Source organism: Trachurus japonicus, chromosome 9 (assembly GCF_045865225.1).
Source record: "Trachurus japonicus isolate A0001 chromosome 9, Traja_1.0".
NCBI lineage: Eukaryota > Metazoa > Chordata > Actinopteri > Carangiformes > Carangidae > Trachurus > Trachurus japonicus.
Genome location: NC_140915.1, coordinates 114,776 through 141,912, shown reverse-complemented (window position 1 = coordinate 141,912; position 27,137 = coordinate 114,776). Strand labels below are relative to the sequence as shown.

Below are 27,137 nucleotides of genomic sequence, written 5' to 3'. Positions count from 1 at the left end.
AGATCCTGGATGTCCTCTAACTTCTTGCTACTGAATTCAGATAAAACTGAGGTCATCGTGTTTGGACCTAAACATCTCAGGGACACGTTCTCCAATCAGATCGCTACTCTAGATGGCATCACCCTGACCCCGAGTACAACCGCGAGGAACCTTGGAGTCATTTTTGACCAGGACCTTTCCTTTAACTCCCACATAAAGCACGTGACTAGGACCGCCTTCTTCCATCTGCGCAGTATCACTAAGATTAGGAATATCCTCTCCCAGAGTGATGCTGAGAAACTAGTACATGCATTTATCACTTCTAGGCTAGACTACTGCAACTCTCTCCTGTCAGGATGTCCGAAAAACTCTCTAAAGAGTCTCCAGCTGGTCCAGAATGCCGCAGCAAGGGTTTTGACAGGAGTTAGGAAGAGAGAGCACATCTCTCCCACCTTAGCTTCTCTCCACTGGCTTCCTGTAGGATTTAGAATAGACTTCAAAATCCTTCTGCTGACTTATAAGGCTCTTAATGATAAAGCTCCAACCTATCTGAAAGAACTAATCATTCCTTACTGTCCTACCAGAGCACTCCGCTCCCAGAACGCAGGTCTGTTAGTGACTCCCAGTATCTCTAAAAACAGACTGGGAGGTAGAGCCTTCAGTTACCGGGCTCCTTTACTGTGGAACCAGCTCTCTCCATGGGTCAAAGAGGCAGACACTCTAACTACATTTAAGTCTAGACTGAAGACCTTCCTTTATGACAGGGCTTTTAGTTAGGGCTGGTTCAGGTAGCTCTGAACCATTTTATAGCTACGCTGCTATAGGCTTAGACTGCTGGGGACACATCTGGTTACACAGAGCCCTCTCCTCCTCTTCTCTTCTCTCCTCTCCTCTCCTCTCCTCTCCTCTCCTCTCCTCTCCTCTCCTCAGTATATTTTTGAACTGTCATTTTCTGCTGTACTTTGTAGTTTGGCCTTGGTGTCTCACACTCTCTCTGTGTTTCCTCAGATCCACCGGAGCTCCATCTCTCTGCACCAGCCGCCGCCTGCATCGCCCCCCTCCCACCCCTTCCCCTGCTGTTAGACCGGCCTCCCCTTCCTTCCCATGGACCAATCTGCCACCCAGTCCTCCCATCGAGCTGGCCAGCTCTCCCTGCCCCCCCCCCCCCACCCCACCCCCCGCCCCCTCCCCTCACCAGAGACTGCCTTCATCAACTCCTGCTAACATTTCCATATTTCGCACATTCTGTGACAAACTGTAAACTGTTTTCTTGTCTGTAACAACATCTATTGCACGTCTGTCCGTCCTGGGTGAGGGATCCCTCCTCTGTTGCTCACCCTGAGGTTTCTCCGACTTTTCCCTGTTAAAAGGGTTTCCATGGAGTTTTTCCTCAGTCGATGTGAGGGTCTAAGGACAGAGGATGTTGTTACGATGCCATGTAAAGCCCTTTGAGACAAACTGTTTGTAAAAACGGGCTATACAAATAAAATTGCCTTGCCTTGCCTTGCCTTGCCTACCTGTGTATGCTACATGACCTGACGTCCTCCCGGTTTATTGTTTTGTATAAATAAAGTAAGTGAAGTAAAGTACGTTGACGCTTCTCATTACAATATCACACACACGCACAGACACACACACACACACACACACACAGACACACACACACACACACACACACACACACACACAGACACACACACACACAGTAGCAGCTCATTAAGTATTCAGGTGATGTCATAGTTAATAGTTAATGTGGGCGGAGCCTCGTTAACCTTCATCAGTTATTGATCAGCAGCTTCAGTCCTGCCGTGTGGCTGACGGGAGCGTTGCCTTGACGACGACAGACAGTTTTATCAGTACAACCCACCGGTTTGTCTCAAAGGGCTTTATTACATCCCATAATAACAACATCCTCTGTCCTTAGACCCTCACATCCACTGAGGAAAAACTCCATGGAAAACCCTTTAACAGGGAAAACCAGGAGAAAGCTCAGGGTGAGCAACAGAGGAGGAGAAAGCTCAGGGTGAGCAACAGAGGAGGGATCATCACCCGAGTAAAGAGCTGTTTTAGTATTCTTCTAAAATAAGAGAACAGCCCATAATGTTGACAGAGCTGCTTCAGTCTGACCAGTCAGCCGTGTTTCAGCTGGTTTTTAAACGCTACATGTTGAGTTTTCTCTTATGACCAGCGGTGATGTGATGTGATGTTTCCATGTTGATCAACCACAGACTGATAAAACTGATAAACCCTTGTGTTTAACTCTGTTCTGCCCCCTGGTGGCTGCTCTGGTTACTGTCACGCTGCTTTTCTCTTTAATAAAATGAATAAATTCACACACTTTCACGATGTTTTTTAGGACTTAAACTCTTGGACAGCTAATTCAGAAAAAATACCTTCAATATTTAAGACTTTATAAAGTTGTGAAAAGACTTTTTAATACTCATTAAGGGTCTTAATTTTCCCAAAATTGCTTTATCACCTTTTAATACTTTTCAAGACCCCGTGGATACCCTGTATAAACAAGCCAATAAGGTTTAGGATTAAAATAACCTAGTCTTCCCTTCTCTGCTCAATTCTAACAAAACACCAGTTACATATACAGTATATACCTTTATACCTTTATACCTCTGAGAATCTCTAGTTATTCTAAAGTTCTCGTTTCATTTACAGGTCAGAGAGTTTATTAAAAAACAAAGATGAACTGGTACATAAAAAAGAAAAGAAGATTGTTGTTTTTGTTTTTTGAGAGTGGAGCAATGTTTTTGTTTTGTTTTTTGATAAACTTTGCCTTTTATTTATTATCCCAGCCTATTTTGAATCCCGTTATATCATAGTGGTCTATAGTCTTTATCACAAAAACTAGAACTGTTCAGTTAAAAGTATCACTGAGTGAATGGTTACAGCTTGAAGTGGCCGTGAGGTGTTGAAAAAGTCTTAAAAGGTTTTAGAATTAACTTAAAGATTCCTGTATAAACCCTGTTATAAAACTGTTTAATGGGTTTACAGGTGCAGGTAGTGATGGGCAACCGAGGCTTTGTTGAGGCTTCGACACCTTATTCGAGTGATGGTTCATTACTCGAGGCTTCACTGACACAGTCGCTCCAGTATGACATCTAGTGTTCAATAAAATGAAGTGCAATTGAGACGTGTCATTCATTGGTTCATTGATTGTGTGAGATTTGAGTTGCCACGCACACTCCTGTTCAACAACAGTAGGCTACACTACATTTATGTATGGTTTTAAGATGACACAATAAAATATAAAATCAACATTAAGTTGTGGTTAAGACTCTGTATCTTTTTTGGCATATATTGATTCATATAGGCTACACATTATCTTATGAAACAAGTCCAAACAGTTTATGGTGTAGAGTGATGTCATTGCAAACTAGATAAGGCAAGGCAAGGCAAGGCAATTTTATTTGTATAGCCCGTTTTTACAAACAGTTTGTCTCAAAGGGCTTTACATGGCATCGTAACAACATCCTCTGTCCTTAGACCCTCACATCGACTGAGGAAAAACTCCATGGAAAACCCTTTTACCAGGGAAAAGTCGGAGAAACCTCAGGGTGAGCAACAGAGGAGGGATCCCTCACCCAGGACGGACAGACGTGCAATAGATGTTGTTACAGACAAGAAAACAGTTTACAGTTTGTCACAGAATGTGCGAAATATGGAAATGTTAGCAGGAGTTGATGAAGGCAGTCTCTGGTGAGGGGAGGGGGGGGGGGGGGGCAGGGAGAGCCGGTCAGCTTGATGGGAGGACTGGGTGGCAGACTGGTCCATGGGAAGGGAGGGGAGGCCGGTCCCCATAAGCTTTATTAAAATTACGTGATATAACTTATAATTCTTACGCCAAGACCTGGATTTGATCCCGGGACATCTGATCACCGAGCGTGTATAATCTGTATGCGCCACTGATCTGACTAGCATTTCCAAACGGTTATATTTATTAGTCTTCAACCTCAGCTGTACACCTGCTCATACTTCTTCAAATCCTACAAGTATGAATGTTAGAACGCTTCAATCATTTTCTTTCCCACTCCTCCAAACCTACCATGGTTTAGTAATATCCTTCAGTTTCTGACAGGCTAACGGCCTGACGCTACACTTAACAACCAAATCTCTGTCGCCTCAGTTTGTATGTGCTTTGATGGCTCAGCTCCGCTCCCACAGAGAGCCGAGACAACCAAAACATTAACGCTGCTTCATGAGCGACTGAAGCAGTGAAGTGGTTCATACGTCACTAGTCACGTGACCAAACCACGCCTCGGCACACTGGTTCGATACTATTTGCTTCATGAGCTATGGCGCAAAGGACCATCACTAGGTGCAGGTTGTGAAACATTATTCAATATGGGACAGAATCATACAGGTTGTGTCCGAAATCACTCACTCATTCCCTCCTCCCTACTCCCTATATAGTGAATTCAATATAGTGGACTATATAGTGGACTCACTGGTCAAATAAAAAAACACTTTCGGACACTACTCCGCCGCACAGTTAATGACGTATTACGTCGCGTAATTAAAATGTTCCGACAGCGATTGTAACAGCTGGTGCAGGTACCATGGATACAACCATGGCAACGGCCGGTGTAGAGGAGTAAAGCAATATATTAAGCGGTAATATATATATATTTAAGCATCAAAGATGTTCAATCAAACCCACATAGTTTGAAACAACATTCAAAACACACACAGCCAGTGTCACAACTAAGCATAATGTCCGCTAGCTTAATGCTAACGTTAATGTAAAACACCATAGACGGGCTAACAGAAATTAGCCTCGCTATCCAGAGTCTGTGGTCAGTTTATAACGCTTGTTAGGAAATTTGCTCCGACGTTTGTTGTGGGAGTCTGTGGAAGCTGCAACCGGACAACTCTGGCAGCTGGACACATTTATTGAGGCTGCTGCACTACTGCATTTATTTGGTAGCTACACCGGTCACTACTTCATTTATTTGGTAGCTACACCGGTCACTACTGCATTTATTTGGTAGCTACACCGGTCACTACTGCATTTATTTGGTAGCTACACCGGTCACTACTTCATTTATTTGGTAGCTACACCGGTCACTACTGCATTTATTTGGTAGCTACACCGGTCACTACTGCATTTATTTGGTAGCTACACCGGTCACTACTTCATTTATTTGGTAGCTACACCGGTCACTACTGCATTTATTTGGTAGCTACACCGGTCACTACTTCATTTATTTGGTAGCTACACCGGTCACTACTGCATTTATTTGGTAGCTACACCGGTCACTACTTCATTTATTTGGTAGCTACACCGGTCACTACTGCATTTATTTGGTAGCTACACCGGTCACTACTGCATTTATTTGGTAGCTACACCGGTCACTACTTCATTTATTTGGTAGCTACACCGGTCACTACTGCATTTATTTGGTAGCTACACCGGTCACTACTGCATTTATTTGGTAGCTACACCGGTCACTACTTCATTTATTTGGTAGCTACACCGGTCACTACTGCATTTATTTGGTAGCTACACCGGTCACTACTTCATTTATTTGGTAGCTACACCGGTCACTACTGCATTTATTTGGTAGCTACACCGGTCACTACTGCATTTATTTGGTAGCTACACCGGTCACTACTGCATTTATTTGGTAGCTACACCGGTCACTACTGCATTTATTTGGTAGCTACACCGGTCACTACTTCATTTATTTGGTAGCTACACCGGTCACTACTGCATTTATTTGGTAGCTACACCGGTCACTACTGCATTTATTTGGTAGCTACACCGGTCACTACTTCATTTATTTGGTAGCTACACCGGTCACTACTGCATTTATTTGGTAGCTACACCGGTCACTACTGCATTTATTTGGTAGCTACACCGGTCACTACTGCATTTATTTGGTAGCTACACCGGTCACTACTTCATTTATTTGGTAGCTACACCGGTCACTACTGCATTTATTTGGTAGCTACACCGGTCACTACTGCATTTATTTGGTAGCTACACCGGTCACTACTGCATTTATTTGGTAGCTACACCGGTCACTACTTCATTTATTTGGTAGCTACACCGGTCACTACTGCATTTATTTGGTAGCTACACCGGTCACTACTGCATTTATTTGGTAGCTACACCGGTCACTACTGCATTTATTTGGTAGCTACACCGGTCACTACTTCATTTATTTGGTAGCTACACCGGTCACTACTTCATTTATTTGGTAGCTACACCGGTCGTTCTGGGCCGGTGTGTTAACGGCGTCGATCCGTGACCGCAATGCATGATGGGATATCTTGCTCCATCGGATGTTCACTACATTTCGCGGTGAATTGTGGGATAGATTCAGTCACTAGATAGTGAACATTAATAATCACTAAACATTCTGACACCACTACAAAATGGCCTGGTCACTATATAGTGAGTAGGGGGTGATTTCGGACACAGCCACAGTCCTGTGGTTGCTATGGACGACCACAGAGGACACATCCAAAAGCAAAATACACAAAAAAACTAAAATCATCCGTTTATTGGATTTTCAGTTTTAAATACACAAAATAAAACTGAAACACAAAGTGTTTTTGTTTTTGAGTATCAAAGAAGAATTAACTTTAAAAACAGTTTGATTTTCATGTTTCTATTTCACATAAAAAATAAAGTCAACAGTCAACAGAAACAAATAAATAAACTGTTGTTGATGTCGTTTTCAAGGAAATCAAACTGTTTTTAAATTTTAGTTAATTCTTCTTTGATCAAAAACAACAACGCAACGTGTTTCAGTTTTATTTTGTGTATTTCAAAATGAAAATCCAATAAACCAATAATTTTTTGTTTTTTAATTCCCATTCATCAGAAGAGAATCCACTGACCCCCCCCCCCCTCCCTCCAATCCGTGTATCATTCATTCTTTCTATTCTCGATTGGAAATTAAAAATCAGAAAAGGAAAAAGTGACAAATTATTTTGCTTTTCGTTTTTAAATCTAACACAAAAAAAGAAAAAATGCCTGGTTTTTCATATTTCAATTTTAGGCTCAAATAAAAAATACCGTGCCTTCACCTCCTAAATGACGTCTGTAGCTGCGTTCAGGTGTTTTTCCCTCCAGCTCCGTGGATCTCGTCTATGAAAACTAGGACTGATCTTGTGACTGCGTCTCTTTGATATCGTCACGTAAACCAGAACCAATTAAATATTAAATTAAATCAAATTCAGTCCTGCTGCCTGTTTGTTTTTCCATTTCGTTTTTTTTTTTTTGACCTGAGCCTAAAATTGATATGAAAAACCAGACATTTTTTAGTTTTTTGTGTTAGATTGTTATTGGATTTTCATTTTGAAATACACAAAATACGTTGCGTTCTTGTTTTTTTTTCATTCATGTTTTTTTCATTCATGTTTTGTAAGCCCCCCCCCCACAGCCCCACTCTGCTTCTCTCCGCCCCTGCTCTGGCTTCGTCTCCATCTTCACCATCATCACCATGGTTACAGCTGAACTGGGGCCGTGTGACTGTGACAGCAGGGCGGGGCTGCAGACGAGCATGCGCAGAACACACACACACACACACACACACACACACACACACACACACACACACACACACACAGAGACACACACACACACACACACACACACACACACACACACACACACACACACACACACACAGAATCTCAGCAGCATCTGATGACAAAGGGACCGAGCAGCGTCAGCGCTGCGTCCTCTGCTGCAGAGACACGGATACAGATACACGTCGGTCGGTCTGCAGGTCTGTCGGTGTCGGTAGGTCGGTAGGTGTCTGTCTGTGAGTCTGTCTGTCGGTAGATCTGTCTGTCGGTAAGTGTCGGTGTCGGTAGGATGCGCGCGGCGGCGGACAGCGGCAGCTCGCGGTGATCGTCGCTGTGAGAAGAGAAGAGGAGGAGAGGAAGAGGAGGAGGATCTAGGATCATCAGATCCATCAGAGCATCATGAGCTGCAACTGGGGCACGGAGCTGTGGGTAGGTGTCTATAATATATATATATAGGTTATAGGGTTACTATAGTTACCATAGTTACCGTAGGTACCGGACAGACCGCAGCAGCAGCAGCAGCAGCGGAGGTAGAGGAGAGGAGGATCTAGAGATCTAGGATCTATCAGCATCATGAGCTGCAACTGGGGCACGGAGCTCTGGGTAGGTATCCTATCTACTGGTAGGCTACTACCTTATAGGGTTACCATGGTTACCATAGTTACCATAGTTACCATAGGTAGTTACCATAGTTACCATAGGTACCAACCGGACAGGTGATAACGGCGCCGGTCACCGTGTGAGTGAGAGCTACGTGAGGCCTCGTGCTCCTGTCTGCTGCTCTGCCATAGCAACACGGTGAGTGACGTCACAGCTGCTGCAGCATGATGGTCTGTCTGTCCGGTACCTATGGTAACTAACTATGGTAACTATGGTGACTATGGTGACTACAACCCCATAATAACTATTATGTTTATGTTACTTATGTTAATGACTTCATTCACTTTATGTCTCATTATTATGATGTTCTGACTGAGTGGAGCGTTTCAATAAAGTTTTGACAAAAAAAACAAAAAAACAACATAATAACTGATCGATGTATTGATTGATAGGTGTATTGATTGATAGGTGTATTGATTGATAGGTGTATTGATTGATTGATAGGTGTATTGATTGATTGATAGGTGTATTGATTGATTGATAGGTGTATTGATTGATAGGTGTATTGATTGATAGATGTATTGATTGATAGGTGTATTGATTGATTGATAGGTGTATTGATTGATAGGTGTATTGATTGATAGATGTATTGATTGATAGGTGTATTGATTGATAGATGTATTGATTGATAGGTGTATTGATTGATAGGTGTATTGATTGATAGATGTATTGATTGATAGGTGTATTGATTGATTGATAGGTGTATTGATTGATAGGTGTATTGATTGATAGATGTATTGATTGATAGGTGTATTGATTGATAGATGTATTGATTGATAGATGTATTGGCTAATTGATAGATGTATTGATAGACCGGTGTATTGATTGATAGATGTATTGATAGACCGGTGTATTGATTGATAGGTGTATTGATTGATGGATTTATTGATAGACCGGTGTATTGATTGATAGGTGTATTGATTGATAGGTGTATTGATTGATAGGTGTATTGATTGATAGATGTATCGATTGATAGATGTATTGATTGATAGGCCGGTGTATTGATTGATAGGTGTATTGATTGATTGATAGGTGTATTGATTGATTGATAGGTGTATTGATTGATAGGTGTATTGATTGATAGATGTATTGATTGATAGGCCGGTGTATTGATTGATACATGTATTGATTGATAGGTGTATTGATTGATAGATGTATTGATTGATAGGTGTATTGATTGATAGATGTATTGATTGATAGGTGTATTGATTGATAGGTGTATTGATTGATAGATGTATTGATAGACCGGTGTATTGATTGATAGGTGTATTGATTGATAGATGTATTGATAGACCGGTGTATTGATTGATAGGTGTATTGATTGATAGATGTATTGATAGACCGGTGTATTGATTGATAGGTGTATTGATTGATAGATGTATTGATAGACCGGTGTATTGATAGACCGGTGTATTGATTGATAGACCGGTGTATTGATTGATGGATGTATTGATAGATAGATGTATTGATTGATAGGTGTATTGATTGATGGATTTATTGATTGATCAGTGTATTGATTGATACATGTATTGATCGATCGGTGTATTGATTGATGGATGTTCTGTGTGTCTCGTGTCAGGATCAGTTCGACAACCTGGAGAAACACACCAGCTGGGGAATCGACTTCCTGGAGCGATACACCAAGTTCGTTAAGGAGCGAGCCGACATCGAGCTGAGCTACGCCAAACAGATCAGGTGACCACGCGGCCCCGACCCCCGACCCCTGAATGACCGCTAACCCTGAATTACCCCCGACCCCTAACCCTAATGACCCCTGACCCTGAATGACCCCTGAATGACCCTTAATAATAATAATAATAATAATAATAATAATAATAAATTGTGTTTATAGAGCGTATTTTCACCTGAAGAACAAGTCTCAAAGCGCTTAACCCTGATGACCACGCAGCCCCGACCCTGTAACAACATCTCTGTCCTGGGTGATGATCCCTCCTCTGTTGCTCACCCTGAGCTTTCTCCTGGTTTTCCCTGTTAAAAGGGTTTTCCATGGAGTTTTTCCTCAGTGGATGTGAGGGTCTAAGGACAGAGGATGTTGTTATGATGGGATGTAAAGCCCTTTGAGGCAAACTGTTGGTAAAAACGGGCTATACTAATAAAAATGCCTTGCCCTGACCCTGACACCTGAACCTGAACCTGGGTCATCTGGCATCATGTCAGAACATACTTTACTTTATTAGTTTATCTGGGTGGGACAGTGACATCAATGAACATATAAAAACATGTAAATGAGCTGGATTATAGCAGCAGCTGCTCATTTCCATCCAGAGTCCCAAAACATGAAAACAGTACAGTGACAGAGAAACATAGTATTATAAACAACATGACAATACAGACAACAAGGACACAACAAAACAACTATAACAAGATAAAACATTGATATTTTTTACAACACTTCCATTGGTAGTGGGACCTAAAGAGTTCCTGAGAGATAAAGTGCAAAGGTGCAAAAGTTCATTCTGGTTTGCTCTCTCTGATGTGTCTGTCTCTCTGTACCTGTCTCTCTCTCTACCTGTCTGTCTCTCTCTACGTGTCTGTCTGCAGGAACCTGTCTAAGAAGTACCACCCTAAGAGAAGCAGAGAGGATGAGAGCAGGTCAGTGTTTCTCCAGCTGGTTGTTATTAGTCCGTCAGTGTGTTGGTTGTTACCTCCAAGGTCCTAGAGAGCAGTAGGCTACACATCCAGCTGCAGTCGTCTTTAGCCTCGTATGATACTCAATATTCTCCTGTTAGCTGTATATGCTGCCCCTGTTCTTCTCCTGTTAGCTGTATATGCTGCCCCTGTTCTTCTCCTGTTAGCTGTATATCCTGCCCCTGGGCCCTGTTCTTCTCCTGTTAGCTATATATGCTGCCCCTGGGCCCTGTTCTTCTCCAGTTAGCTATATATGCTGCCCCTGTTCTTCTCTTGTTAGCTATATATCCTGCCACTGGGCCCTGTTCTTCTCCTGTTAGCTGTATATGCTGCCCCTGGGCCCTGTTCTTCTCCTGTTAGCTGTATATGCTGCCCCTGGGCCCTGTTCTTCTCTTGTTAGCTGTATATGCTGCCCCTGGGCCCTGTTCTTCTCTTGTTAGCTGTATATGCTGCCCCTGGGCCCTGTTCTTCTCCTGTTAGCTGTATATGCTGCCCCTGGGCCCTGTTCTTCTCTTGTTAGCTGTATATCCTGCCACTGGGCCCTGTTCTTCTCCTGTTAGCTGTATATGCTGCCCCTGGGCCCTGTTCTTCTCCTGTTAGCTGTATATGCTGCCCCTGGGCCCTGTTCTTCTCTTGTTAGCTGTATATGCTGCCCCTGGGCCCTGTTCTTCTCTTGTTAGCTGTATATGCTGCCCCTGGGCCCTGTTCTTCTCCTGTTAGCTGTATATGCTGCCCCTGGGCCCTGTTCTTCTCTTGTTAGCTGTATATGCTGCCCCTGGGCCCTGTTCTTCTCTTGTTAGCTGTATATGCTGCCCCTGGGCCCTGTTCTTCTCCTGTTAGCTGTATATGCTGCCCCTGGGCCCTGTTCTTCTCCTGTTAGCTGTATATGCTGCCCCTGGGCCCTGTTCTTCTCCTGTTAGCTGTATATGCTGCCCCTGGGCCCTGTTCTTCTCTTGTTAGCTGTATATCCTGCCACTGGGCCCTGTTCTTCTCCTGTTAGCTGTATATGCTGCCCCTGGGCCCTGTTCTTCTCCTGTTAGCTGTATATGCTGCCCCTGGGCCCTGTTCTTCTCTTGTTAGCTGTATATGCTGCCCCTGGGCCCTGTTCTTCTCTTGTTAGCTGTATATGCTGCCCCTGGGCCCTGTTCTTCTCCTGTTAGCTGTATATGCTGCCCCTGGGCCCTGTTCTTCTCTTGTTAGCTGTATATGCTGCCCCTGGGCCCTGTTCTTCTCCTGTTAGCTGTATATGCTGCCCCTGGGCCCTGTTCTTCTCCTGTTAGCTGTATATGCTGCCCCTGGGCCCTGTTCTTCTCTTGTTAGCTGTATATGCTGCCCCTGGGCCCTGTTCTTCTCTTGTTAGCTGTATATGCTGCCCCTGGGCCCTGTTCTTCTCCTGTTAGCTGTATATGCTGCCCCTGGGCCCTGTTCTTCTCCTGTTAGCTGTATATGCTGCCCCTGGGCCCTGTTCTTCTCCTGTTAGCTGTATATGCTGCCCCTGGGCCCTGTTCTTCTCTTGTTAGCTGTATATCCTGCCACTGGGCCCTGTTCTTCTCCTGTTAGCTGTATATGCTGCCCCTGGGCCCTGTTCTTCTCCTGTTAGCTGTATATGCTGCCCCTGGGCCCTGTTCTTCTCCTGTTAGCTGTATATGCTGCCCCTGGGCCCTGTTCTTCTCTTGTTAGCTGTATATGCTGCCCCTGGGCCCTGTTCTTCTCCTGTTAGCTGTATATGCTGCCCCTGGGCCCTGTTCTTCTCTTGTTAGCTGTATATGCTGCCCCTGGGCCCTGTTCTTCTCCTGTTAGCTGTATATGCTGCCCCTGGGCCCTGTTCTTCTCCTGTTAGCTGTATATGCTGCCCATGGGCCCTGTTCTTCTCCTGTTAGCTATATATGCTGCCCCTGTTCTTCTCCTGTTAGCTATATATGCTGCCCCTGGGCCCTGTTCTTCTCCTGTTAGCTATATATGCTGCCCCTGTTCTTCTTCTGTTAGCTATTTATGCTGCCCCTGTTCTTCTCCTGTTAGCTATATATGCTGCCCCTGTTCTTCTCCTGTTAGCTGTATATGCTGCCCCTGTTCTTCTCCTGTTAGCTATATATGCTGCCCCTGGGCCCTGTTCTTCTCCTGTTAGCTATATATGCTGCCCCTGTTCTTCTCCTGTTAGCTATATATGCTGCCCCTGTTCTTCTCCTGTTAGCTATATATGCTGCCCCTGTTCTTCTCCTGTTAGCTGTATATGCTGCCCCTGTTCTTCTCCTGTTAGCTATATATGCTGCCCCTGGGCCCTGTTCTTCTCCTGTTAGCTATATATGCTGCCCCTGTTCTTCTCCTGTTAGCTGTATATGCTGCCCCTGGGCCCTGTTCTTCTCCTGTTAGCTATATATGCTGCCCCTGTTCTTCTCCTGTTAGCTGTATATGCTGCCCCTGTTCTTCTCCTGTTAGCTGTATATGCTGCCCCTGTTCTTCTCCTGTTAGCTATATATGCTGCCCCTGTTCTTCTCCTGTTAGCTATATATGCTGCCTCTGTTCTTCTCCTGTTAGCTATATATGCTGCCCCTGTTCTTCTCCTGTTAGCTATATATGCTGCCCCTGTTCTTCTCCTGTTAGCTATATATGCTGCCCCTGTTCTTCTCCTGTTAGCTATATATGCTGCCCCTGAGCCCTGTTCTTCTTTAGAGGTACACCTGCTCTCTGATTGGTTGTTAGAGGTACACCTGCTCTCTGATTGGTTGTTACAGGTACACCTGCTCTCTGATTGGTTGTTACAGGTACACCTGCTCTCTGATTGGTTGTTACAGGTACACCTGCTGTCTGATTGGTTGTTACAGGTACAGCTGCTCTCTGATTGGTTGTTACAGGTACACCTGCTCTCTGATTGGTTGTTACAGGTAGACCTGCTCTCTGATTGGTTGTTACAGGTACACCTGCTGTCTGATTGGTTGTTACAGGTAGACCTGCTCTCTGATTGGTTGTTACAGGTACAGCTGCTCTCTGATTGGTTGTTACAGGTACAGCTGCTCTCTGATTGGTTGTTACAGGTACAGCTGCTCTCTGATTGGTTGTTACAGGTACACCTGGTGTTTGGCGTTTGCAGCGACTCTCCGTCAGCTGAGTGAAGTGGCCGTTCAGAAAGAGGAACTGGCCGATAACCTGAGCTCGCAGGTCGTCTGTGAGCTGACACGGTTCACCCAGGAGCTGAAGACCGAGAGGAAGACGGTGAGTAAAGGAACAAACCGTACAAACCGTGAAGTAAAGAAACAAACCGTGAAGTAAAGGAACAAACCGTGAAGTAAAGGAACAAATCGTGAAGTAAAGAAACAAACCGTAAAGTAAAGAAACAAATCGTGAAGTAAAGAAACAAATCGTGAAGTAAAGAAACAAATCGTGAAGTAAAGAAACAAATCGTGAAGTAAAGAAACAAACCGTGAAGTAAAGGAACAAACCGTGAAGTAAATCAATCAATCATCAATGTGTTTATTTGGGGCATGTCAATTTAAATCATCATCATCACACTTCATCTTAGTTCAATAATACAATACACAACATGGCCGAAAGGGAAAGCGGGAGAAGCTAAAGCTGATCTAGTCCCGTCCCCATTACCCACAGAATAAAATCTTTATCATAATCTTTTCTTTTCTTTTTGCTTTTTTTTTTTTACATTTTTTTTTTACATTTTGAAACAAACCGTGAAGTAAAGGAACAAACCGTGATCTGTTTAAGGTGAATTAAGTCTCTGTCTCTGTGATGGAGCTGCTCGTCGTCTCCAGTTCATCACAAGTTTGAGCTTTTTCCGTTTCTGTTGCAGCATTTTCAAGATGGCCGCCGCGCCCAGCAGCATATTGAGAGCTCATGGAAACAACTGGAGTCTGTAAGTGATGAACACACACACACACACACACACACACACACACACACACATCTGAAGCTGTGTCTGATTGGCTCGTCGTTGTGTTGTTGTTCAGAGTAAACGTCGGTTCGAGCGCGACTGTAAAGAAGCAGAACGAGCTCAACACGTGTCGGACAGAATCGACCTGGACAGTCGGACGGACGGAGAGAAGGTCTGACCTTTTACATGTACATAACCCTAACCACACACACACACACACACACACACACACACACACACACACACACACACACCCCACACACACACACACACACACACACACACACACACACACACACACACACACACACACACACACACCCTAACCCTATTTACATACACCTGTAGGCGCCTTCTTCAGCTACCTTACTGTGCGTTCACACCAAAAGCTTCCAAAGCGTCAAAAACGCTCGAGGTTTACTTAGCGTCAGACAAGACAGCTTCCAAAACGACAAATATTTTCAGTCACTTTGGCCGCTCGTCAGGTGACTGACGTCGAAGTTCGATCGCGCTGGTCATTGGGGAGCTGAAATACAGAAAAAAGGGGAAAAAAAGGAGCCGAAGGACGTCTCTATTCTGACAGGTTGCTGCCGAACCACTTCATAGCTAATTACCCTAAAGTTAAACCTGGCTCAACTTCTCCTCTGGTGACGCTTTGGAAGCTTTGGAAGCGCGGCGACGCCTGTTGAAGCTTTGGACGCTCAGTGTCGCCGGCTCTCATTGAAAATGAATTGACTTCCGGCGTTTTGACGCTTTGGAAGCTTTTGGTGTGAACGCACAGTTAGTCTACAGCTATCTACTAAGGACGGAGAGAAGGTCTGACCTTTAACCCTCTCTCTCGTTGCTGGATGAGTCAGACAGAACTTATTCTAGATGCTGAGATCACGGTCTTTACACCCTGTTCGTCTCAGTCACTTCTTATTATACTCTGTTCTGTAGTAGTAGTAGTAGTAAACCTTTATTTAACCAGGCAAGAATTGCTAAGAATACATTCTTATTAGGGCAATGTCCTGGTAGGAGGTGAAGACCTTGTATCACTGTTTTGTAGAGATTTCTATGTTCTTGTAACATCGACTGTATTGGAAACCACCACCTCTCCTGTAGTACAGACTGTAGTAAGAAGTAAACACAAGCTAAATCTGCAGTACATCAAAAATACCCACATGTCATACAATTCTCCAGTATGCCTCCAACCAGTCGACCTCGCCTACTGTTTCCCACAATGCACTGCTCCTGGGCATTTTTGCAATGAGGGCTTACAGCAATCCCTCAGATTTCCCACTAAAAAGAAGGACTAGCTATAATAATAATCCATCTGTTATGTAGCTTAAAGCAGAAGTAAGGTGAATGTTTGTGTTAATCTAAGTCTTAAATAGTTGTATCTTCCGACAGCAATCACTTCTATAGAGTGTTTGGTCTGAAACACGGGTCTGTCAGTCACTCTGCTCTGCTCTGAGCCCAGGAGAAAACTTTCCTTGTATCCTACAACCTTTATCCAATGAGGAGAGAGAACGGCATAAAGGGGCAGTCCTCTCTGTGTGTGCAGCCAAGGAACGCCGTGAATGTGGTGACGTAGGGACGAGGACTGTTATGGTGCGTTCAAGGAAACTCGTATTTTTCCGACTGTGAAGTCGTACCAGTTCGATCTGGTACGAGTTCACGGGTCAGAAGTTACGAGTGGCCGTTATAGTGACTTTCACAGGTAAAACAGGTCGGAGAAACACGAGTGGGTTGCCTGGAACGCTACAAAGTCGTAAGTTGTGACTTGAAGCTGTAATTTACGATTTCAAAAGCCTGCCTGGAACGCAGCATTAGCCAAAACCACCGGACCACTTACTTCTGCTTTAATAGAATAAAATTAAATGTAATATAGACTGATGTGTCACAGCCACATCTGGTCCACATCTGGTCCACATCTGGTCCACATCTGGTCCCACCGTCCCTCTCCACTTCTCTGAAAACGTGGGAGTAAATGAACCAACAGTCTAAACTGACCACACGTTTGGATCTAAACTAAACTCTGAACTCACATGAAAAGATATGAAAACTTGATAAAGTGACGTATTAACAGCTGGACAGGAGGAATTAAACCAGCTTTTAGCCGCTGTTGCTGTCGGCTGGAGTGAAATGCATTCTGGGATACCTGTATTCTGTGTAGTGCTGCAGTGTAAAGGATCTACTGGCCTGTAGTACACTGATCAGCCTGTAGGGGGCAGTAGGGGCATCAGTCGGTGGTTTACAACACAGCCAAGGCTCTGAAAAGTGCTACACAAACTCTGATGATAATCATTATTTTTCTGTGTGTGTGTGTGTGTGTCTCTCTGTGTGTGTGTGTGTGTGTGTGTGTGTGTGTGTGTGTGTGTGTGTGTGTCTCTCTCTGTGTGTGTGTGTGTGTGTGTGTCTCTCTGTGTGTGTGTGTGTGTGTGTGTGTGTGTAGCGCTGCTCACTGAAGGTAAGACCTCATTGATTTATTTCCTCTTATACCAGAACCCAGACAGATGCTATGCTAGCCATCTTTAAGCCTGTGTTCCTGGTTTTGTTCTTCCGGTGGAATTTTATGTTTACGCTTCCATGGTTTCAGTAGTCGCGGTAAATGCATGGATTTTATTTTTTCAATGTAAATGTGTAAAACACATGGATCATCACAGCAGCTTTTAACAGTGGATATCACACAGACTGACATCCGTGTTAAAAGCCAGCGTTAATAGATCCATGCGTTTACCGTAACTATGACAACGACTGAAAACCATGGAAACGTAAACGTGCAATTCCACCAAACAAACAATGAGTACCCGGAAATGTTGAGTACCCCAAAGTTTTATGTTAGAAATATATAGTATGGGTCCCCAGTATTCAGAAACTGCCGGATGATAACTTATATATATCGGGCAATTAGCATAACAGACATAATTAGCATAAATTAGCATAATTGCTATGGGCAATATTTCAACAAAATGGACTTGGCTGATCTGGGCAATATTGGAGTGGTTTTAGGGGTTATTGATGATGCTGAATCCATTTCTGACATTTTCAAAATTCAAAATGGCTGTCTAAACCGGAAGTGACCAGATATTAACCGCCAGTGGGCCGATTTTGATGGATGGATGCTGGTTGGACATATAACTCATGTATTTGAAGTAATATATAGTATGGCTCCCCAGTAGGCTATTCAGAAACTGCCGGATGCTAACTTGTATGAACAATTAGCATAATTGACATAATTAGCATACATTAGCATAATTGCTATGGGCAATATTTCAACAACTGCTTGGCTGATCTGGGCAATATTGGAGTGGTTTTAGGGGTTACTGATGATGCTGAATCCATTTCTGACATTTTCAAAATTCAAAATGGCTGTCTAAACTGGAAATGACCAGATTTCAAAATCCATCAAAATCGGCCCACTGGCGGTTAAAATCTGGTCACTTCCGGCTTCAGTTATGCTAATTGCCCAATATATATAAGTTAGCATCCAGCAGTTTCTGAACACTGGGGACCCATACTATCTATTTCTAACATAAAACTTTGGGGTACTCAACATTTCCGGGTTCACAATGGGGCCCTATGGGCTGGCAAGTAGACTACTCTGGTTTAGACCATAGATGACGTTTGGAGACTTGTGGATAAACTGATGAGCTGCTCAACGTGTCTGTAAACGCTTCATGAACTGAATCCATGTTGTTGTTGTTGTTTACAGGCTCGTCAGACGGCTCAACAGAAACAACAGGCGGCTGAAGAGTCGAGGAAAGACTACGAGACCAGTTTAACCCAGTTCAACCAGGACCAGCAGCAGTACTACTACACTCTGGTACCAGTTATCTACCAGGTACTACAGTACTACTAGAATAGAATAATAGAATAGAATAAACTTTAATGTCCCACAGGGGAAATTTGTTGTGGACTCAGTGCATGGCAAAAAAAAAGCTGACTCAATATACATAGAATACATAAATAACAGTTGACATGTACACACACTCATGACACACCCAGTTAAGGGTTAAAAGATTAAAAAGTAAACAAACAAACAAACAAACAAGCATCAGTTATTGCACATCTCCCAGATAAAAACAAGAGTTACTGCACCTCCCAGGCCTCAGCGTTACACCATCTACAGAGCTGTTTAAAGGTTTGATGGAGGTGGGTACAAAAGAGAATTTAAAACGATTCAGTCTGCATTTAGGAAGTCTATAGCTTCTACCGGAAGGCAAGAGCTCCTAGTTTTCTAGAAGGATGTGGGACGGGTCTGACAAAACCCTCCCTGCCTGCCTGACTACAGACTGCTCATAGAGGGACTGGAGGGAGGGTTTGTCAGTCCTCCCCATCACCTTCATAGCCGTCTGACCAGGCGCTGCAGCTTGGCTTTAGACTGTGCAGAGAGGTTACCATACCACGCTGTTATGCCATATCTAATAACGCTCTCTATTACTGCCTGATAAAAAAGAAACATCATGTTTTGACTGACCCCGAACACCCTCAGCCTACGTAGAAAACACAGACAGACAGACCAAATCAACATGATCACTCCAGCTGAAGAGGTTATCCACCTGGATGCCCAGGCACCTGTAGGATGTGACCTGTTTCATTTCCTCCCCGTGTGTGGCCAGTGGGGTGTGATCCCTCACTGACCGGGGGTCCAGCACCATCTGTTGATGATGAGGTAGTTCTCATCACACCACTGAACACATTTGTTCACTTCAGTGAAGTATGATGAGGGGTCTGAGTTCTGGTGGAGCAGGCTGAGAATGGTGTCGTCTGAAAATGTAAAAAACATGTTGCCGGGAAGAGAGTTAGTGCAGTCATTTGTATACAGTGTGAACAGGACCGGTGAACTTACGCAGCCCTGCGGTACACCTGTGTAGCAGCCGATTGTCAAACAAATGAAAGTATCAAATCAAACTTCAAATTATACTAATCAAAGGGCCACTGTTGCACCATGTGTTGTGGTGTACGCGGATGGGAAAAACATAATGTCCAAACAAATGTCCAGTTTCAACAAAAAGCGTGGTTTATTTAACCAAACAGCGAGCAAACAAAGAACAAAGAAAATTCCTGTGCCTCTACCGCTCCGGTAAAAAACCATTTGCCCACCCAGGTGCATGCTGGTCCCTTACCAACAGTCTACCTATATAACTTCAGGTGCTCCCCTACCGTGCCCAAATGAAACAAAACACAAATAATAAACAAGAAACACCTAAAGTAAACAAATAATAAACTAGAATACTAATAGAAATGTAATCACAATGAAATCAAGCAAGTTGATTGAGAATAACCAAAACTAAATACTCACTAAACAAAATAATAAACTGAACAGCACTAAATACTACAAATAAATAAATAGCTCCAACAACCTGTATTAATGCATTTGGATTCAGAGATTGAGTCGTTAATTCTGACATTTTGGGTTCTATCTGTTAAAAAAGAATAAAACCATTTAATAATAAAGGGATTAACATTCATCTGGGTCAGTTTCTGTAGGAGCAGGTGAGGCTGCCGTGTGTTAAAAGCTGAGCTAAAATCAACAAACAAAGGGCGTGCATAGGCCTTGGGATCTTCCAGGTGCCTGAGAGTCAGATCGTCCGTGCTCCTCCCCTGCCTATAGGCAAACTGTAGTGGGTCTAGTTCTGATTTAACGTCACATTTAAACATGGATACCATATATTTTTCAAAACATTTCATGACAATAGAAGTTACAGCCACCGGTCTAAAATCATTATTTTCTGTGGGACTAGATTTCTTTGGGATGGGAACAATGGTAGCTCTTTTCCAGAGGGCAGGAACTAAATGAGAGTCTGCAGATTTCTGGAACACAGGGCACCATGCTGGAGTTAGCTCTGCTGCAAAGGTGTTCAATAGGAAAGCAGAGATGCCATCGGGCCTGCAGACTTCTTTTTACATACGTGGCTGAACAGTGACTGAATTTGGAAAGGGTCGACTACCAACCTTGAACAGGGGTCAGTTGTAATTGACTGCAGTACAGTATTGCATTCCAGAGAAAAATCATGTGTATCAAATCTGAGAAAGAAATCGTCAAGTTCATTAGCTTTGCTCAGCTCATTACATGTTGTGAGTTCACACTTCCTATGTGTTGTCATATTAGTAGCAGCTTTGATGGAGACCCAGAGTTTCTTAGAGTCCATACAGGCAACATTCTGTTCAGTAACATCCCTGTGTTTTCTTCTTGCTTCCCTTAAAGACTGATTAAGTTCCCTTTGCACTGATTTTAACCCCATTCTGTCCTGATTCCTAAAAGCTCATTTCTTCCGGTTGATACAGTCCTAGATTGTGATAACCTTCTTAGTAATTGTGTCTGTGGCTTCATCAATACCTAAACCATGAAAAGATGTCCCAGTCTGTACAGAGGAACGAGCCCTTAAAGTCCCAGTCCGTACAGAGGAACGAGCCCTTAAAGTCCCAGTCCGTACAGAGGAACGAGCCCTTCAGTGTCTCTGTCCTTAGACCTACAGTCACAGTCTTGGTTAGTGGTTTGCTGCTCTTTAAAACCGTCTTATAGGTGGGTATCAGGTGGACTGTGTTATGGTCTGAGTTAGACAGGGGGGCTTTGGTCTGGCACTGTATGCATTCTTTATATTTCCATAGCACTTGTCCAACACTTTGCTGTCTCGAGTGCCACACTTAAAGCAGATATCATCGGCACGGCCGTTTCGGCTAATGCTGCGTTCAAGGCAGGCTTTTGAAACCGTAAGTTACAGCTTCAAGTCACAACTACGACTTGGTAGCGTTCCAGGTAACCCGTAGCTCGTGTTTTTACCGTCCTGTTGTCTGTGAAAGTTCCCTATAACGGCCACTCGTAACTTCCGACCCGTGAACTCGTACCAGATCGAACTGGTATGACTTCACAGGAAGGAAAAACACAAAGTACGAGTTTCCTTGAACGCACCATGAGTTAGCAGCCCCCGCCCTTGTCAGGCATCAATTGGTCCTCGTGCTACGTCACCACATTCACGCGCATCCCTTGGCTGCACACACAGCCCTTCATGCCGTTCTCTCCCCTCATTGGATAACACTTATATCCCACAAGGAAAATTTTCTCCTCGGGTTACAGCAGAGCAGAGTGACGGAGAGACTCGTGTTTAGGCTGAAATACTTCATGTAAGTGATTGCTGACGGAAAATAGGACTATTTAGGACTTATATTAACAAAAACATTCCACTGATATCTGCTTTAACATATTGTTCAGATCCAGGAAGAGACGCCTCCAGTTTGCAGTGGTTAACATCCCCCAGGGGTTAGGGTGATTGTGGACACAGTCTGCAGTCAGATATTAATAAATGAAAGGAGGCTCCTACTCGGCTTCTCTCTCTCTCTCTCTCTCTCTCTCTCTCCCTCTCTCTCTCTCTCTCTCTCTCTCTCTCTCTCTCTCTCTCTCTCTCTCTCTCTCTCTCCCTCTCTCTCTCTCTCTCTCTCTCTCTCTCTCTCTCTCTCTCTCTCTCTCTCTCTCTCTCTCTCTCTCTCTCTCCCTCTCTCTCTCTCTCTCTCTCTCTCTCTCTCTCTCTCTCCCTCTCTCTCTCTCTCTCTCTCTCTCTCTCTCTCTCTCTCTTCTTTTGGCCGGTTCAGACCAACTTAATTCAGGGTCCTGGTTCCAACACCTGCGGGTCAGACCGGGTCCGGCTTTTAACTTTCAGGCCCGTTCAGCTTGAATGAATCTACGGTATGCTCCTTTAGCCTCCCACAGTACTACTACTACACTCTGGTACCAGTTATCTACCAGGTACTACAGTACTACTACTACAGTACTAGACCAGTTTAACCCAGTTCAACCAGGACCAGCAGCAGTACTACTACACTCTGGTACCAGTTATCTACCAGGTACTACAGTACTACTACTACAGTACTAGACCAGTTTAACCCAGTTCAACCAGGACCAGCAGCAGTACTACTACACTCTGGTACCAGTTATCTACCAGGTACTACAGTACTACTGCTACAGTACTAGACCAGTTTAACCCAGTTCAACCAGGACCAGCAGCAGTACTACTACACTCTGGTACCAGTTATCTACCAGGTACTACAGTACTACTACTACAGTACTAGACCAGTTTAACCCAGTTCAACCAGGACCAGCAGCAGTACTACTACACTCTGGTAGTAGTTATCTACCAGGTACTACAGTACTACTGCTACAGTACTAGACCAGTTTAACCCAGTTCAACCAGGACCAGCAGCAGTACTACTACACTCTGGTACCAGTTATCTACCAGGTACTACAGTACTACTACTACAGTACTAGACCAGTTTAACCCAGTTCAACCAGGACCAGCAGCAGTACTACTACACTCTGGTACCAGTTATCTACCAGGTACTACAGTACTACTGCTACAGTACTAGACCAGTTTAACCCAGTTCAACCAGGACCAGCAGCAGTACTACTACACTCTGGTACCAGTTATCTACCAGGTACTACAGTACTACTACTACAGTACTAGACCAGTTTAACCCAGTTCAACCAGGACCAGCAGCAGTACTACTACACTCTGGTACCAGTTATCTACCAGGTACTACAGTACTACTACTACAGTACTAGACCAGTTTAACCCAGTTCAACCAGGACCAGCAGCAGTACTACTACACTCTGGTACCAGTTATCTACCAGGTACTACAGTACTACTACTACAGTACTAGACCAGTTTAACCCAGTTCAACCAGGACCAGCAGCAGTACTACTACACTCTGGTACCAGTTATCTACCAGGTACTACAGTACTACTACTACAGTACTAGACCAGTTTAACCCAGTTCAACCAGGACCAGCAGCAGTACTACTACACTCTGGTACCAGTTATCTACCAGGTACTACAGTACTACTACTACAGTACTAGACCAGTTTAACCCAGTTCAACCAGGACCAGCAGCAGTACTACTACACTCTGGTACCAGTTATCTACCAGGTACTACAGTACTACTACTACAGTACTAGACCAGTTTAACCCAGTTCAACCAGGACCAGCAGCAGTACTACTACACTCTGGTACCAGTTATCTACCAGGTACTACAGTACTACTACTACAGTACTAGACCAGTTTAACCCAGTTCAACCAGGACCAGCAGCAGTACTACTACACTCTGGTACCAGTTATCTACCAGGTACTACAGTACTACTACTACAGTACTAGACCAGTTTAACCCAGTTCAACCAGGACCAGCAGCAGTACTACTACACTCTGGTACCAGTTATCTACCAGGTACTACAGTACTACTACTACAGTACTAGACCAGTTTAACCCAGTTCAACCAGGACCAGCAGCAGTACTACTACACTCTGGTACCAGTTATCTACCAGGTACTACAGTACTACTACTACAGTACTAGACCAGTTTAACCCAGTTCAACCAGGACCAGCAGCAGTACTACTACACTCTGGTACCAGTTATCTACCAGGTACTACAGTTGTACTGCTACAGTACTAGACCAGTTTAACCCAGTTCAACCAGGACCAGCAGCAGTACTACTACACTCTGGTACCAGTTATCTACCAGGTACTACAGTACTACTGCTACAGTACTAGACCAGTTTAACCCAGTTCAACCAGGACCAGCAGCAGTACTACTACACTCTGGTACCAGTTATCTACCAGGTACTACAGTACTACTACTACAGTACTAGACCAGTTTAACCCAGTTCAACCAGGACCAGCAGCAGTACTACTACACTCTGGTACCAGTTATCTACCAGGTACTACAGTACTACTACTACAGTACTAGACCAGTTTAACCCAGTTCAACCAGGACCAGCAGCAGTACTACTACACTCTGGTACCAGTTATCTACCAGGTACTACAGTACTACTACTACAGTACTAGACCAGTTTAACCCAGTTCAACCAGGACCAGCAGCAGTACTACTACACTCTGGTACCAGTTATCTACCAGGTACTACAGTACTACTGCAGTACTAGACCAGTTTAACCCAGTTCAACCAGGACCAGCAGCAGTACTACTACACTCTGGTACCAGTTATCTACCAGGTACTACAGTACTACTGCTACAGTACTAGACCAGTTTAACCCAGTTCAACCAGGACCAGCAGCAGTACTACTACACTCTGGTACCAGTTATCTACCAGGTACTACAGTACTACTACTACAGTACTAGACCAGTTTAACCCAGTTCAACCAGGACCAGCAGCAGTACTACTACACTCTGGTACCAGTTATCTACCAGGTACTACAGTACTACTACTACAGTACTAGACCAGTTTAACCCAGTTCAACCAGGACCAGCAGCAGTACTACTACACTCTGGTACCAGTTATCTACCAGGTACTACAGTACTACTGCTACAGTACTAGACCAGTTTAACCCAGTTCAACCAGGACCAGCAGCAGTACTACTACACTCTGGTACCAGTTATCTACCAGGTACTACAGTACTACTACTACAGTACTAGACCAGTTTAACCCAGTTCAACCAGGACCAGCAGCAGTACTACTACACTCTGGTACCAGTTATCTACCAGGTACTACAGTACTACTACTACAGTACTAGACCAGTTTAACCCAGTTCAACCAGGACCAGCAGCAGTACTACTACACTCTGGTACCAGTTATCTACCAGGTACTACAGTACTACTACTACAGTACTAGACCAGTTTAACCCAGTTCAACCAGGACCAGCAGCAGTACTACTACACTCTGGTACCAGTTATCTACCAGGTACTACAGTACTACTACTACAGTACTAGACCAGTTTAACCCAGTTCAACCAGGACCAGCAGCAGTACTACTACACTCTGGTACCAGTTATCTACCAGGTACTACAGTACTACTACTACAGTACTAGACCAGTTTAACCCAGTTCAACCAGGACCAGCAGCAGTACTACTACACTCTGGTACCAGTTATCTACCAGGTACTACAGTACTACTACTACAGTACTAGACCAGTTTAACCCAGTTCAACCAGGACCAGCAGCAGTACTACTACACTCTGGTACCAGTTATCTACCAGGTACTACAGTACTACTACTACAGTACTAGACCAGTTTAACCCAGTTCAACCAGGACCAGCAGCAGTACTACTACACTCTGGTACCAGTTATCTACCAGGTACTACAGTACTACTACTACAGTACTAGACCAGTTTAACCCAGTTCAACCAGGACCAGCAGCAGTACTACTACACTCTGGTACCAGTTATCTACCAGGTACTACAGTACTACTACTACAGTACTAGACCAGTTTAACCCAGTTCAACCAGGACCAGCAGCAGTACTACTACACTCTGGTACCAGTTATCTACCAGGTACTACAGTACTACTACTACAGTACTAGACCAGTTTAACCCAGTTCAACCAGGACCAGCAGCAGTACTACTACACTCTGGTACCAGTTATCTACCAGGTACTACAGTACTACTACTACAGTACTAGACCAGTTTAACCCAGTTCAACCAGGACCAGCAGCAGTACTACTACACTCTGGTACCAGTTATCTACCAGGTACTACAGTACTACTACTACAGTACTAGACCAGTTTAACCCAGTTCAACCAGGACCAGCAGCAGTACTACTACACTCTGGTACCAGTTATCTACCAGGTACTACAGTACTACTGCTACAGTACTAGACCAGTTTAACCCAGTTCAACCAGGACCAGCAGCAGTACTACTACACTCTGGTACCAGTTATCTACCAGGTACTACAGTTGTACTGCTACAGTACTAGACCAGTTTAACCCAGTTCAACCAGGACCAGCAGCAGTACTACTACACTCTGGTACCAGTTATCTACCAGGTACTACAGTACTACTACTACAGTACTAGACCAGTTTAACCCAGTTCAACCAGGACCAGCAGCAGTACTACTACACTCTGGTACCAGTTATCTACCAGGTACTACAGTACTACTACTACAGTACTAGACCAGTTTAACCCAGTTCAACCAGGACCAGCAGCAGTACTACTACACTCTGGTACCAGTTATCTACCAGGTACTACAGTACTACTACTACAGTACTAGACCAGTTTAACCCAGTTCAACCAGGACCAGCAGCAGTACTACTACACTCTGGTACCAGTTATCTACCAGGTACTACAGTACTACTACTACAGTACTAGACCAGTTTAACCCAGTTCAACCAGGACCAGCAGCAGTACTACTACACTCTGGTACCAGTTATCTACCAGGTACTACAGTACTACTACTACAGTACTAGACCAGTTTAACCCAGTTCAACCAGGACCAGCAGCAGTACTACTACACTCTGGTACCAGTTATCTACCAGGTACTACAGTACTACTACTACAGTACTAGACCAGTTTAACCCAGTTCAACCAGGACCAGCAGCAGTACTACTACACTCTGGTACCAGTTATCTACCAGGTACTACAGTACTACTACTACAGTACTAGACCAGTTTAACCCAGTTCAACCAGGACCAGCAGCAGTACTACTACACTCTGGTA

At 44.1% G+C, this 27,137-nt stretch overlaps 1 protein-coding gene across 2 annotated transcripts in view; it reads left to right on the top strand.

Moving 5' to 3' along the window:
* The first annotated feature begins 7,927 nt into the window (after positions 1-7,927).
* LOC146980423 (formin-binding protein 1-like) overlaps positions 7,928-27,137 on the top strand; it is a 61,026-nt gene continuing 41,816 nt past the window's right edge. For both annotated transcript variants that reach the window (XM_085785654.1, XM_085785655.1), the window contains exons 1-8: positions 7,928-7,962; positions 9,773-9,888; positions 10,756-10,806; positions 13,905-14,052; positions 14,642-14,704; positions 14,799-14,894; positions 17,160-17,174; positions 18,420-18,548. In XM_085785654.1, coding sequence (XP_085641780.1) covers positions 7,933-7,962; positions 9,773-9,888; positions 10,756-10,806; positions 13,905-14,052; positions 14,642-14,704; positions 14,799-14,894; positions 17,160-17,174; positions 18,420-18,548 — 648 coding nt within the window. In that variant the 5' untranslated portion in view covers positions 7,928-7,932. The remainder of the gene's footprint in view (positions 7,963-9,772; positions 9,889-10,755; positions 10,807-13,904; positions 14,053-14,641; positions 14,705-14,798; positions 14,895-17,159; positions 17,175-18,419; positions 18,549-27,137) is intronic.